General features: G+C 41.3%; 1 protein-coding gene across 2 annotated transcripts in view; it reads left to right on the top strand.

Annotated features, from left to right (window-relative positions):
* The first annotated feature begins 5,043 nt into the window (after positions 1–5,043).
* Positions 5,044–16,541, top strand: part of fstl5 (follistatin-like 5) — a 151,202-nt gene continuing 139,704 nt past the window's right edge. For both annotated transcript variants that reach the window (XM_076738454.1, XM_076738453.1), the window contains exon 1: positions 5,044–5,592. In XM_076738454.1, the coding sequence (XP_076594569.1) occupies positions 5,570–5,592 (23 nt within the window). In that variant the 5' untranslated portion in view covers positions 5,044–5,569. The remainder of the gene's footprint in view (positions 5,593–16,541) is intronic.

Genomic DNA, 16,541 nt, shown 5'->3' with positions numbered 1-16,541 from the left:
AAAGCCTCAGCTCGGAGAGAATGATCCAAACTAATGTCACTCTGTTGGAGCAGAGGCCCGGCGAGGAGAGTGGGAGCCATATGCTTAGTCCTAACACAGCAGTCGCAGTGAATGTACATCGAGTTGACATCGCAATCTGGAGCCGTACATGTCGCCGCACAGTTTACTGGATAATGAGATGCGAAACTGGCCACATATCACATCTGTGTGAGTGCACTGCTGCCGACGCTCCCCATACAATGTGTCACAATCTATTACACTCTGCACCGCATACCAAAACACACACACACGGACACGCACACACACACTGATTAGTCTCACTGTCTTTCTTTTGTAAATGCATGCACACAAAATAGGCAGCTTACACACACCGATAAATGCAAATAACAATTGTCTTTCACACACACACAGTTGTGTTTGCATTACATAGACTTACATTCATTTCCTGGAGACTTACTCTAACGACAACCATAAGCACTACTTAGCTAACCTTAACCTAACGTTACCCTAACATAAATACGAGTCTCCACTGCAAAATTTAATGATTTACATTTTGGGGATTTGCGTTTTGTCCCCGTAAGGGCGAGTCCCCACAATGTGACCATGTAAACGTGACAAATACACAGCCACACACACACTTATACTTCTCTCCTTATGAGGACACATAAAGTCTTCCCTAGCCCCTTACCCTAACCATCACAACTAAATGTCTAAGCCTGACCTAACCCTTTAAACCAAGCCTTAACCCTCAAACTGCCCACTGAAGTTGTGAAGACCGTACACAAAGCTACAGCCTGCAGACATTTCCTCCCTCCTCTTCCTTACTTAACATGCAGGACATTAATTGTCTGCATGATGAATTACAGCACATCTCAGCGGCACCCATGTGACATATACACACGGGTTGTTTATAAGCACAGATGTGGCAGCATAATCTCTGGATTCTCAGGGAGAATGTCAGGGGAGCGCTTCCTCTTATTTGCCTTAATGAATCATGCTATAACTTCATTTTGCTGGAGCAACAACACATTTGGCACATGTGCTGAATGAGCGTCAGCGTGTACATCATGCTTGATTATGGTGATGTGACTCTGGCAGTGTATATTTGCACATCCGGCATGAACATGACTTGTTTTCAGAATTTTACATGAAAGCTTGTTAGATACTGAGGAAATGCTTTTCATTCAATTTCAGTAACATCCTCTGTGGTAAGTAATCATTGTGGTGTCACCGCATATTTCTACATTTTATTCTTTCACTTCTTGCCTGGAGTAGAAAGGTATTATGCAGTTGAGAGGCTGACTGTGTTGATATAAAGATCACATGGACTTTGGCTGGAGAGGGACAGATGAGGCTGGGAACAAAGGGACTCACTGGGATTCGTCTCAGGTCAGGCTCACGTTGTCTAACCCAAGACGACCGCCCTCACCAGACAACAGCATCGGTTGTTTGTTGAAATGCTTTAAATGTCCTGTGTTCACACTCTCCTGACAAGTGACCTCTTGTGGTAAACAGTGAGTGTCCTCTGCCTCAAGCAAGAAACAAGGGACAGTGACACCGCAAAAACTTGCAGACAGTGCAGACCATGGTTCTTATAACATCTCCTCCCAACAGTCAGTTTTACCCACAGTAAGCTATTTGAGGGGTGGTACCATCCCCCTTGTTAGCAAAATGACCAATGTGCATCCCCCTTGTTAACCTGCCATCCCCTAATAGCAGAGAGAGTCCAGAGGCGGAGGGGTTGTTCAGTTGAATACGTTCGTGTAGTCTGCCGGCCTCATTGATCCTTTATCAGACTGAGATTTGTGAAAGTTAGAATCTATGGCGCCGACCACGGCTCTGAAATATCAGCAGTCTGACTGTGTTGTGTATTGATAAATCCCTGGAGCTCTCCGTGGTGCTGAAGTAGCAGCTGGATTCCTGATTGTGCCTTTTTCTCTCAGCCTCGCCCTTCTGTCAGTTTCTTCTTGGATCTATAATATTCTCTAATCTATATGCTGTAAATATTTAATTTTATACTATGCTGTAGCCTGTGACTCCATGGAGCAGAGTCACCTTCATGATCAAAGATGCAACATGTTGTTTCGGAAAGATGAGAGGATCATAGAGACACACCGCTGCCTGTAGTATTCCTATAATATTTCTGTGATCATTCAGTTGCATCTGTGCTGCTGAAAACAATATAAAATTAAACGCACCTCCAGACCAAACCACCTCTCCTCCTTTGGGAGGTGTACACATGGGTGCTCCCATTGGGCCATTCCCCTGTTAAAAATGAACAAATCACAGGCTGAAAAATCCTGACTAAGGACTTTTTTGACCACCATCCACTACAGGAATTCAGTTTAATTCTTGGTGGCTCCTTTGGTCAAAATGTCGGGTAAGCTCCCAAGTTCCTTAAAAAGTTCTGGGAAAGCTCCTGCTTTAAAAACGCCTTAATGTTGGTTTCTTATAACAATGTCCAGGTTGTTTTTCCAGCCTTTCCAGGAGCTTTAGTTGCCCAACTGTAACCATACCTTAAACATAGAGGGATGAATCAGACGTTCATGAGTGGCCCACACAATGGTGACAAAAACAGATGTACGTGTCGCTTATTTTCTGGTTTCTGGAGGCACGGACATGCTTTGTATTGAGGACCTGGTACATACAGTAGGAAGAGGCACATGATTTAATGAATATCCTGAAGATGTAGAGGATGAAATCAAGTCAGATCATCAAAGACTTCAAAATTCCAAATCACAAATTTGCATTGAAGGGCTTTACAACCTGCAGAGCATGCAACAGCTTCTGTCCTTGGAGCAGATAAAAAACACTCCACTCTGAAGAAACCTCAGGAAGATCAGTGAAGGAGGGATCCCTCTTCCCTGATGGAGGTGTGTCTACAGAGCAGACAGAAATACCAACACTAAAATGACCATATAGAGTCACAGAATTATTATATTAGGTAGACAGATTGAAAGATATGGATCTAGATTTAGTTCAAAGCTGACTTGACTGCTGATTAAATGCATGTTTTATAACTATTTCGACTGGATCCACATGTCACATGACATCCTGGACACTCAATGCCATACATGTCCACTGTAAAATAAAGTATCAAGTTTTTGAATCATGGGATCTAATATGTGTTTGAAAGCCACCAGAGTCATATCAAGATATTAATATTGTGCCATCTGTGTGTAAAGCAGTAGGCCAGGCTCAACCAGAGAACAACCACTTTAACCCTTCCTTCATAGAAAGAGAGTATTTTAATCTAAATTTTTGCAGAATCCTCCAATATTTATGTTCTTGTCTTTCAGTTGTGTTGGTTTTCAGCATCCAGGCAGTGGTGGGTGAAACCATTTTGCGTCTGTGCTGTTGTGTATGTGGGCAGTTGCCATCACAATGAATAGACGACCATCTACGTGTATGCTAATCCATCCACACACACAGCTTCAAACCGGTCTTTAGTTCAGTGGGGAGTCATGGTTTACTGATTGAACAGATGAACAAATCAGAAATCTTTGCTTGCCTGAAGAAAAATTCATCAGGTGCAATGAGGAGAAGACAATTAAATGTCTGCACACCTCCAAAACTTAGAGTACAACATACTTATGCACTTATTGCATGAAAAAAGTACCCTTTAAGACGCACAAGAACATAAAGGCATATAAAAAGTGTAGAGGCACACATTCAATACAGAATTATAACACACTAAGAGGAGCCTGCAGTGCAGTGCATAATCCAAGAGTCTAATGTCTGAAAGTGTAAATGGAGAACGGAAAATAGATTTGAACAGAAATGAGGCAAAACAATAAGATAAACAGAAATAAATACATGAATAAGTAATAATAAAATGCATAAATAACTGCGTTTGCACATAGGACAAACAGAGCTTTGATGCACTGTAAATATAGCCCCCACGCACGCATCACAAATACTACTGACCTGATAGAAGCTATTTAAAGGCACTCTTCAGGGTCTACAGCGACTCGTACAAGTCAAAGATCTCTGTGTGCACTGTCAAATACAGGGGAGTATCTACAAAAAAGAGTATTTTCTCAAATACAGTGCGTTTAAGTACTATTTTCAAGTACTTGTATTTCCATTTCATTGTACTTTTTACTGCATTACCTTCATCTAACAGCATTTCTAACTTTTTAACTTTATAGATAATTTTTTTACACATAAATATATGATAGTTATATATAAGATGCATTGTTACAGATTGTTGCATCAGTAATAATTATCAAAGATTACTCTGAAAATTTTTCATCACGAGTACTTGTACTTTTGATACTTCAAGAGGCCTATTTTGCTAATAATACTTCTGTATTTTTATTCAAGTAACATTTCGATTGGATGAAACAGCTACTACTACATGAATACATGTAAAATTACACTGTTACAAGGAAAAGTCCTGCATTGAAAATCCTGTTTCAGTGAAAGTACGTGTCTATTGTTGCCTATTGCTCTTGTTATTATTGCATATTATTATTATTATTATATGTATTAACAGTAAGTATTTTGATGTTAACTGGTCAGAGTAGTTTAATCAAGAACAAGACATCCTGTTTTATGAAGGGATTATATTTATTGTCTGTAAAATCTGAAACTGTAACAGGAACTATACATGTCATAATTTAATGGACTAAAGTTAAAATATTTCCTACTGAAGTAAATGTACTTAGTTACTTTCACTACAACTGCCAACAGTGTTAACAATAAAAACAACATCCATCTTTCAATTGCTTACTCTCCTTATGAGACGTTGGTTTTTCCTTATGTGGCCACCAAAAATGTCTTAAAATGAGAAATCAATAGATAAAATGCACTTGTGAAAATCCTGTTGTGTTTTAGAGGTCATTCTCCCCTCACGGTGTTCACCTGGAGGTCGTACAGTAACAGTACAGGATGGTGATGTAGTGAATAAAATGGTGGATCCAGCATGTTTTGATCCACCGCTGGAGCAGTGTGTATGTGTGAGTGAGTGAGTGGGGCAGCCATAAAGAAACCCAACTCTCTCGCCCCCTCTCTCCTTTCCCTCCCTCCTCAGTCAAGGGCAGTTTCGCTCGGGACTGAACCGCTCCACATCCATTCCGTGCGTCTGTCCCCGTTTTCTTGCTTATACTGCCTACTACGGGATATTTGCGATTGGTTCACCCCTCCCTCTCCTCCCTCCCTCCCGCGTGATTGTATGTAAATCCGGTCGGGACTGAGCCAGTAGGTGAGGTTGGGGCTGGTGGCTCCTGCCTCGGTGGCGCACACGAGACCCGAGAGCGGCCGAGGTGAGATCGCTGCGCCGTCGGAGCTGTCCACTCTGCCGTGGTGCTGAACTCCACGTCCCTCCTCTCCCGGCTCTGCTGTGCATTGATGATATTTTGAGAAAGGATTAACAACGTCCCTTTTGGTTGCTGATAGGTGCAAACTTCTCCCGAGGACATCTCTCTGTCTCTCTCTCTGCACGTCGGAAATAACAGTAAACCAGCCGTGGATTTGACCGGAGCGCCTGGTTATCATTAGTAATAGTTTGTTGAGAAGTGTTGCTTCCCTGCGTTCACCACCAATCTCGTTTGGATTATCCTCCTGGATGGTTTACGTCTGGACACACAGGTAAAAAAAAAAAAAAAAAATGTGATTTCAGTGTGTGTTTGTGTGTTGAGTTTGTTGTGGGCTAATTGTTAGAGCCCATCCGATCACAGTCCATCCACGAAAAGTCCTCTTCTCTGTGTGACTCGCTATCAGACAGCGAGCTTAACCCTCATCATCGGCGAGGCGCCACAACTCCCGTCTAATCATCCGCCAGGTCACTCTCCTTGACTCCGAAAATATCTCCCAATCTACCGCCTTAAGCTTTCAGCGTTTCAATTTACTTGTCAGCGGGTCTCGGAGGCTCAAATCAACTGATATGAGGGAATCTGAAGTTGAGATTGTAGTTGCTGTTATTCTGTCAGCGCGCTCGGCGCAAACACTTCCACATTGTAACACAATCAATGTTTTTCAAGCGATTGGAGACACGCCACGCTGCCCAGAGCTTTTAATTTATCCGCGTAGTACTTAGTGCGTTATTTTTTTCCTTGGCACGCTAATCCTTGAGTGACACCGTTAGCAGCAGAGGGATTATACTTTTGTTTTTCATCCTCAGCTTTGCGCCTGACTCATTTGGCACTATATTACAGGCTCTCGCGTCGGGGATGGCCATTACTTTTGTTGTGTGATGGTTTGCGAATGAATTTGGGGACTTTTTTTTTTTTTTTTTTAATCGCCTCCATGGTGCCACAGATGGAGTTAGAGCTAACCTAAAACCAGATTAAGTTCTGCCATCGATACGACTCAGATTTACAGCCTGGAATCCTTTCAAGGGGTTTCTGCTGGAGGATAGTAGCCTCATCGTGAGCTCAGGAAACATATCACCTATACAGGACAGTAAATACACCAGAACAGTACATTTTGACAGTTATCACATGATAAATGCTGTAACACCCAACAATAAATGGCAGAAACATTATGCTATCCGGTAACAGTGGTGGAAAGTAACTAAATAAATTCACTCGAATACTGTAATGAAGCCAAATTTGAGCTACTTGTATGTATTTTGTGGTGACTTCACAAAGTCACTATAATATGTGTACAATCATACAGTCATCTATCGCTTAAGTAAAACAGCAAAACTACATTCTAGATATACTCATTGAATATGTTGTACAAAATGTACTTAAAGTGAGAAATGAAAGTACTCAGTGCAGAATAATGGCCCCTGTGAGTGCTACACTGACATATTATTCAATCACTAATGTGTAATTAACATCCTGTTGTCAAGGTGAACCTAATTCTACGTATTATCCTGTGCGAGCAGTATAATAACTAAATATGGAAAGTAACTAAATACATTTATTCAAATACTGTCATTAAGCCAAATTTGAGCTGTTTCTATCGTGTGCAGACTTTTACTCGATTACATTTCACAGGAACTATGATTTGACAGCTTTAGTGACACAAAACATATAACGGCTTTCTGATATTTTGTTATACATTAAACTGTATTCACAGTATAACAGAATCAGCTTCACCCCGGCAACAATATGCTAATAACACATTAGTGATTGAATAATATGACAGTGTGGCACTCACAGGGGCCATTATTCTGCATTGAGTAATTTAATTTTCACTTAAAGTACATTTTGTTAATAACACTTTCAAACATATTCGATGAGTTTTACTTGAGGCAGAGTATTTTTATAATGTGGTATTGCTATTTTACTACCTTTGTGGGCAACACTAAGCCTGACTCCTGCTTAGTCTGGTGATTAATTTACAGTAATAGCTAAAAGGGACGGGACAAACAATGTGTTTGCTCATTCATACAAATCCTTACCGTCTGTATATAGCATTCCCTGCTCAAATTTAACATTCTTTGTGACTCACAAGGCACACAGACACTAACGATCCCAACACGTCCCTCTAATTACAGCAGTAATATACATTCTTGTCTAGCAAGTGTGAAAGCTACAGAAACCATGCAGCTCGAACGTTCAGCCATCTGTAGGCTTTTACAATCCAACTTCAGTCTCTTTATTCCCACAATGCACTCACTTTATCTCTGAAGGCTCTTTGAAACCACAAGATATAATCTATTTCCAGTGGTGCATTAGATGAATGAGTGCATCTGTTTTTCAAGGCTGCACTCACTAATTGATTCTCCAATATGAACCAGGGACCGAGCAATGCATCATTTATATAGGCTGTGCATTATATACAGAACTGTGAAAAAGTATTTTCCCCCTCTCGTCTGTTTCTGCATATTTGTCACACTTCATTGTTCCAGAACTTTAAACCAAATTGAATATTAGAGAACAATAACCCGATTAACCACAAAATGCAGCTTTTAAGTGAGAATTTCATTTACTGAAAGGAAAAAGTTATTCAACACATTTGTATATCACCCATGTGAAATCTAAGTTTCCCTCCTCAACTTAAGAAATGCTTGTGCCACCTTTAGCAGCAACAACTGCATCCAAACGTCTCTGCTCACTGGAGGACGGCCTGTCACATCGCTGTGGAGGAACCTTGGCCCACTCTTCTTTGCAGAACTGTTTTCATTCAGCCACAGTGGAAGCCTTTCGAGCATGAACTTCCCGTTTGACTGGGCCACCCCAGAACCTTACTTTTGTGTCTTTTGAGCCTTTCAGCGGTGGACTTGCTCCTGTTCTTCGGATCGTTGTCTTGCTGGGTGACCCAGCTGTGCTTGAGCTTCAGCTCACGGACTGATGGCCGGACATTCCCCCCCAGAATTTTCTGGTAGAGAGCAGGATTCATGATTCTGTCAATTATGGCAAGTCGCCCAGGTCCTGAAGCAGCAAAGCATCCTGGTATCAAACCACCACCGCATGATGTTCTTATTGTGGGATGCTGTGTGAGACTCACACCATAAAGTTCCACTTCTGACTCATCAGTCCACAGAATCTCATCCCGAAAGGCTTGAAGGTCATCAGTATGTTTTTATGCAAATGTAAGACCAGCATCTCTCCCATCAGAGATCCCATAGACGCCCAGCCTCTTTCTTATGATGGAATCATGAACATGACGTTAGCTGAGGCGGCTAGCTGGAGGCCCAGATTGTGGCGTTTTGTACTTGTTGAGACCTGCTAGCTAACTTCACGTGGCTGGAAAGGTTCAATGCGAGTGATGTTTATATTCTACAGTAATCATGGCTGATTGTGTCCGATATAATTGAACTCAGCTTTGAATTTGGTTCATTGATTGAATAAGCATCTGAGGGGGAAAGTACTTTTTTTTGGACAACTTTTTTCCTTCAATCAATTATTTTAAGCAGGTTGTCTTTGTTCAATATTCAGGTTTTTTTTGAAGATCTGAAACAATTAAGTCTGACAAATAAGCAAAAATCATAAGGGGATAAATGCTTTTTCCCGCCAGTGTATGTTGTGCAGAGTACAGTGAGTATACTTGATAAACGTGCTCATCCTAATAAAAACAGACCCAGCTGCAGAGGGATATGGAAAGAGAGATAATACAGTGCACATTTTCAGAATGACTCTGTAGGCTTTCTGCACTGAAATGATACTGATACACACAGTTATGTTCAAACCCACAAGCACACCAACACCAAAAAACAACAAAGCCAAACAGCAGAGCTGGAATATTCTCACAGGGAAAACATTTTGCTCCATCACACCAAAACCAGAAAAAGTCTTTCCTCTCCTTTTTTTCCCCAACTCAAATCCAATTAAGCCATTTAACAACAGGTAGGAGATGGTTTCCAGCTGAGCAGGTAGCGAAGTTAATGGAGCTGCTCTGCTTTTCATTACAATGACTTTCTTCGAGCACTGCGGGGAGGCAAAGGCTTTTCAGTCAATAATGCTTTTCACTTGAAAGAAGAAAAAAATGCAAGGAAACTGATCAAAGCATTTCAGATTGAGAGGAAAAGCACTCTTTGTGAAGGTGTGGGCACCCAGTAATGGCAGCTGGTTGTAGGGGGCAGATTTGAATGATAGGACAATAAAGCTGTTTGGTGGGGAGGAAAATTGTGCAAGCAGTAAAAAGGCACTGTTTTAAGGTCTTCACAATCATCTCAGGTGTCCTGGTGTGGCAGCAGGTTCAAAAATATTAACCAGTCACCCTCTGAGATGTCTTTATGGGGCTGTTTTAGAGAGCAAACTCGCTTTAAGAAGCACATTTTTCTCAGTGTTATTTTGTGGCTCTCTGTACAAATGTCAGACGCATCCTCAAATGCAGAAGCTCACTTTTCAATGCCAAGTCAGGTCTGAAAGGCACATTACAATCCTAATGTTTGGATTTTACTCCAGCCCCTATAATCTATTCTAATCTCAGTGGTTTCTACTGTGACACTCATGGGAGATCAAACAACTATACTGCAAGCCTCCCAGCTTCCTTTGCATCCCTTGGGGATTTAGGCCGTCCATTATTTTTCCAACATCAACCATCATGGAGTTACTGAACGAAGATGTGAACAAAACGTAATGGAACGAGCTGCCATACTGTGCTAACTTACAGCATATTGTATGTGGCAGTATTATCGCATTTATTCTTTGTTATTCACTGACAGACACATTACAGTTGCAGATGGAGATTTACAGACTTTGTACACCGGAAAACCCTCTGAAATCATCATCATTTCACACTGCTGGATATATTTTCAGTTCAAGTTATTTTTGAAATTTAAAGGGTCAATTCACTCAAATTATAACAAAAATAACACAATCACCCGGTATCCTCTCACGCAGATGGTTTGGGCTTGATTTGCTCAGGTTTTGAAATAATGTCTCTGAAATTTCTGCCTCCACCCTAATACAATGGACATAAATACGCTCCTTAAATAGATGCCTTTGGTAAAAAGTGCCTCCATTGAAAACAGTCAGTTCTTTAGATTATTCAGAGTAATGGGAGCATTTATGGTAACTTTTCACTGCTTTGAGCAATGAAATGTCATTCACCTCTACTGTGTTAGAGCGGTGGCAGACATTTTAGAGCTGGATATCTCAAAACTTGGGCAAACAAAACCAAAGCTATCAGCATGGCTCAATATCAGTGGAGCTGAGGGGCGAAATATGTTCTTTTGTAATTTGGGTGAACCCAACCTTTGAAGGAAGAGTTCAACCTTTTGGGAAATGCGCTTATTCAATTTTTTCTGGGAGTTAGCCGAGAAGATCAATATTCCTCTCATGTTTGTGCCAAAAGCTGGAAGGCGATTAGCCAAGGTTAGCATAAAGACAGGAAACAGGGGGAAACAGCAAGCCTCACTCTGTCCAAAGTTCAAAAACCAGCACCACGAAAGCTCACAGACTGACATGTTTTATCCCATTTGTTTAATCTGTACACAGGCAAAACTCTAAGAATGGCAATTTGTGGTTTAAGAGGAAGTTGTGTAATAAACAAGCAACATTTTGTCTGTCGACACAGCACGTCTGTGCGCCGTCTCCACTGTTTGCCTGGCACAGTCACAGTGCTGACAAGACTCCAAGAAGTCCCTGCACCCAGCTGTTGTTCACCAAGAAACTGTTACAGCACTTCACTTTCACAAGGATGAAAAAAAGCACAAAATCTCATTTTTACACACAGTTAAGTATTGAAACTCTAAGCACACAGAGTGGAATCCTTCGTTTCATCTAAGTCTCAAAGGAAGTGAATAAGTGTGTTTACCAAAACATCAAACTAAACATGTAATATTCAAAACAATCCTTGGTTTGAATTTGTCTGAAGGAACCCACTTGAATTGGCTCTGTTCATCCAGAGTAGATTTTCTAAGTGATGGCTGCTTTCACATTCACACTTATACACATTAACTGGTGGGAGATGCCCATTACAGCCACAGTGGCTCCGCTGGGGCAACATGGAGAGTAAAGCACTTTATAGTGGGCCCATCAGTGCTATTTGTATGGTCATTCCTTTTTGAACCCTCCCCAAGCAGTTGACCGGCAAATCTTTGTACGCAAGGTGAATAAAATCATATTTAGCACTTGAGCATGTAAAAAAAAAAAAAATGAAAGTAATCAAAATCAGCTTAATGTCTTCCTGTGAGAATCTAGATTTCAAATGATTTCGGTGTGTTTTGATACACCAGTTGTTAAGGTTTCATCTCTCAATAGCTCAACCCCAACCCACCTCAACAATAACACTTCTAACATTGCTTTCCCCTTTTCCATCCCCCCGCTTCCCACTCTGAGCGAGGCTGTAACCGCTGCCAACTCCCATCTGAGTCTCTGTGTCTGTCTTTGTTGTTCCCCTCTTCAATACGTGGAACCTTTATTGTGCAGTAGACCCACACACATTGAGATGTGTTTTCCTGCTGCCATGTTTAAGAGACATTCTTATGTCTCCTGGCGAGGAGGGACTTTGTTGCTGATGATGTGAAAACCTGTTTCTCCTCCTTTGTGCACATTGCATTTCTCTTTCATATGAGTCTGCTGTAGGTAAAATCATGCAAACCGACAGAAAGCCTCTTTTTTTTCACACATAAAGCAGTCACAGATGAGAAAAGTTATAATGTAATTTCAATTATTGGTACCTGATTAACTTGTTGTCATGATGTATGAGAATGTCTGCTCTGTGTGCAGCCAAGTCAAGCGTTTCCACTGGCTTGTATTTCTCTTTCCTTTGCTTCATGGATCAATCTAAGGCAACAGAATGAGGCTCTGTCTCCTGACTTTTCAAACAGCTCTCGATTTCTGAAGCATGACCTCCTCCACTCCATGTCTTGATTGAACTCCAAGTGGATTGTTAAATTGTTATTGTCACAACCCATTTCATACAGTACAGCAGAACAAGGCTTTTGTGGCTACTTTTAAAGGCGAGGCCGGGTGAAATATTGAGACACCTCTTTCTCTGTCTCAGTGCTCTTTGGCAGATGGGCAGACCATAATAGAAGTTGTACAAACCTTCAGGGTGAGGGTCAACAGGCTCTAGGTTCATGCACTAATCCTCTCAGTGTGCTGCAAGCAGGCTGATGGCAAATGTGGCTTGAGGCTTTGTGAAATATGTTTGAGTGGGTGTGGGTGTTTGTTCGTGCTGGCCAAAGCTTGATAGAGGACATCATAGTCCGTCTCAGAGATAATAATGCTGTTGTTTGCTGTTTGTTGGAAGCGTATGGTGCTTGGGGAGGTGGGCGTTGGGGTGGTCTGGCCATGCGTTGCATTTTAATGGCATCGCAGGTCGCGGCTCCCTGTTCACTGCCGCTGTGGCCAAGTGTGACGGCATTGTTCCGGGCACAGTACAGTAGATCAGATCAGTCTGATTATGTAATGATTGTTAACAATGGGAGAGCCAGTGTTCCTCTGCCAGCCTTTTTCCTGCAGAGTTGTAGCGACAGCCCTGCACCTCATGACATTTGAAATGGTCTATAAATTAAATGGCTATAAAAGAAAAGTCAAGGTCTTTCCTGCCACTGCCTCGTATGCGGAGACTCCTGCGGTCATAAATGAGTGTAATCTGGACCATATAATGCAAGTCCCCATTGTTAAACCTTTGTCATACAGAACTTATGGGAGCACTCTGGAGCCGCTGCACCCGAAACCTCTGCTGTGCGTAGCGCCTGTTGGAAGTAATTTATATGTTGCGATGCTCACTCATGCTCGTAATTGTCAATAATTGTGGCTTTTGGATGAATTGAAAGGTACAATTGGAGGCTGTTTATAATTCTGAGATGTTGTGCCAAGCTAGACAGAAATCCTGTGCATGACAAAAGCTATATTAGAATCACTTCATTTTCTCACTGGGTGGTTATACAGAGCTGTGATGAATAATGGGCTCGCTCTCTGAGGATGAAGTAGTTCAAATTTTCATACAGTACAAACTGGCAGCCGGGTACTGGTCACAGTGTGCTATCTGGCATTTCTTAGAGGGTTGCTCGGGTGGATCAAAGGCAAATCATATACTCTGAGAAAACTTGTGCAGTCGTTAGAAGCCAAAAATACAGTCCCACAGTTCCCCTGCGAGTTTGAGTAGATTCTAGTGTTTCAGAGAGTTACATTCATTCACTTAAATTAGATTATTCACTTTAATTATCTGACTGTATATACAAAGCAATTAATGAGTGATTCAAATTCCCAACAACGAAAATGGAACGCTCTGAAAACCAGCAATGCTATTGACAAAACAATCACTGTTGTGGGGCTTTCAATTGCATCACATGATCTTCCTCTGCAGATCTGTCATGAAGCTGCAGATGCTGAAATGTCCATTTTTGGGAGCACTTTAAAGGTTTTATGAGATATTTTGCAGAATATGCTTTTCCACAATCCAAAAGTTAGATGAGAAGAATGATATAGTTTTCATGCCTGTGCAGAAAATATAAAGCCACCACTAGCAGGCTTTTGTTAAGCTTAGTTTGGATATAACCAACATGCCAGTGCAAAGAGGCATTGGCTTGCTGGCTTCAAAGTTTAGATTGAGCATTCGTTCTTGACAGTTCGATCAGTGTTGTAATTTTAAAAACTTGTCAGTCAGTTCAGTAAGATTGTGAGATCATTCACATCCAGTGATTCAAAACAGAGGATCTGTTGTAAGCACATTTGGTTGTCAAGCTTGCAAAACACGCTTTTTTCTCTACGTTATATACTAAATTTATATGTTTATGTCTTAAAAATAGAAACATCGGGAAGCTGAAACAAAAAAAAAAAGTGAAAATTTTAAAGTGACAATGCCACATCCTGTCAGCAAGTTCAGAAAATAATGTCTGAGCTCCTGCAGGATCCCACAGCCGGTCTCAGGCATCGCTGAAAGCCCACAGTCCATAACAGAAAATATCCATCGCCCTGCTGAGAACAAAGCAGGCTGCTAAGTTAGAAACACATCAGAGACTCATTAACGTTCCAGTGATTGACCAGCTGAACTCTCGTTACCCTCAAGACTTTCTTCGTGTTTTCATGGCTCTAAATCCCTTTGCCTCTTCTCGATGTGCACCATTCTCACACAGTTGACATAACTGTGATTCAAACAGTCCTTTCATGTCTCATATACAGTATTAGAGTCATGCAAGACTTAAATGAGATTCTCAACAAGGGAAATACCTGGCTGGTTTGTTTCTGATACTGTTGTTGAATTCTGGTAAAGCACCTACTTTCTGAGTGCGAGGATCATTGAAATTCTGCATTTGATTTCAAAAGTTTCTCTGCCTAGATTTGGACTGCCTGCCAGGATTTATAGCAGATTAACTTTGAAAGTGATTTAGCTCTTGGCTTCTGCAGTCGCTACCAGTGCAGAAAAATAACTTTTTCTCATCCACTATTGCAATCCTTACTGGCTCACATATTCCCACGTTCACTAAATATTCCAAACATGCAAAATGTGATCTGTTTGTGTGACCCTAATAGTGGCAGTGGAGTATATCAAAACTTAATTAGAGGTCTGGGTGTAAAAAGAGATGATTGACAGTCATGTAGGCATAAATATAGAGGAGGCACAGCACTGCATTGTATAATCACACACACACATACTACACAATAAATGCACTCCCAGAGAGCATTTGTGACGCTCCTCCTGCAGCGGTAAAACGTAACAGCGCAGGGGATTTAGTGGGGAGACACAATACGCCAGCATAAGTTCAAAGCTCAGTGTAATCACATTTTATGCGTTTGGATAGATATCTGAATGAAACAGATAACGGCCTCATAAAAAGGATGCGGGATAATGAATTATGTCATCACAACAATGCAGCCAACAAATTTACACAAGAGCCTATCGCCTTCTTTATCTGCTATCTGGTGGCAGGGGACGCACTGCTGTTATCCGCTTGGCATTTGGAGCCATGCATCCTGTCTAATGAGTCAGTGATATCTGAGTGGTGGTATCCTGAAGGGTTGTAGGCTGATGTGATGTCCGCAAAGCCCAAGAAGTCTGAATTAATTATGCAGCGTGGCGCGTTAATGTAGCGACTGAGATGTGATTGACTGGTTTTGAATGATGAGACCAGTTTTTCTGAAGTTCTTTTCTGCAGTTGTTCAATGACCTCAAAGAACCACACCAATGTTTTTGCATGTTTAAGCCAAATAACTACCAATCAGGCTGTCACACTATCATACATTATTGGATTAATCACACCAGCACTCACAACAGCCACCTCATCACTTCATACTGTAGGGACAGAGAAACTAGCTACAAACTACCCAACAAGAAAGCAACCATGTAAAATCAATACAAGAGAAATATTAAATGCTAAATATATAAATAAAGATTGGCTCAAACCAAAGCATATATACATCAAAGTGCACACACACACACACACACACACACACACACACACACACACACACACACATGCCCACCACATACATGCTTAGATTGATTGATGTATTTGAAGCATTTTAAACAAGCACCAAAGTCATGCAATCAGGCACAAAGCACGTTTCATCCAGACACTATCAGACTTAGAATTAACTGTATTGGCCAAACTTGCAGTTAAGTAGTGCAAAAAAAAAAAAAGATACATACACAGAAAGATGAGGCAATCACTAATATATACACTAAAATTTACAATTTTCAATTTGCATACATACAATTTACAACATGGTTACCATTATGAGCTCCGTCAGCGTGAGTACTGACTGACTGGCATTGCTGTGAGTCACTGCAGAAAACCACCAGCTGTGAAATCCTAATGGGGACAGTTGGACAGCACCTAAAAGTGGCATGGACACAGAAATGGTTCCCAGTTAAAACTCTGCCTTGACATTGTCTCCAGTCCTTAATTCATCGTCACTGGACAGTGTTGCTGTACTTCCATTCACCTCATGGAATCATTTCGCTGTAGATGCCCTTGCTTCTGACTTGGATCAGGATTTGACAGGAAGCTACTGAGCAGAAGAACATTCACAAGTTATGTTGCTGCAAGTACAGTGAGTAGGCATGGTCCCTCACCTTCTTCCCACCCACAAATACATTACTGCCTGCTCTGAGCAATGTGGAGCCAGGCCAAGCCAGAAGGACTGCAGCTGTGGTTCATTTTTCGCTTGAATATTTTGAATTTGATCATTTGATTCTCAAGTTTCTGGTGTCAGTAGTATATTTTCTTTTGCACGCAAGGTTTACTG

Source organism: Chaetodon auriga, chromosome 9 (genome assembly GCF_051107435.1).
Source record: "Chaetodon auriga isolate fChaAug3 chromosome 9, fChaAug3.hap1, whole genome shotgun sequence".
NCBI lineage: Eukaryota > Metazoa > Chordata > Actinopteri > Chaetodontiformes > Chaetodontidae > Chaetodon > Chaetodon auriga.
Note: the sequence above shows the minus strand (reverse complement) of the source record. Positions and strands in the feature narration are given on the sequence as shown.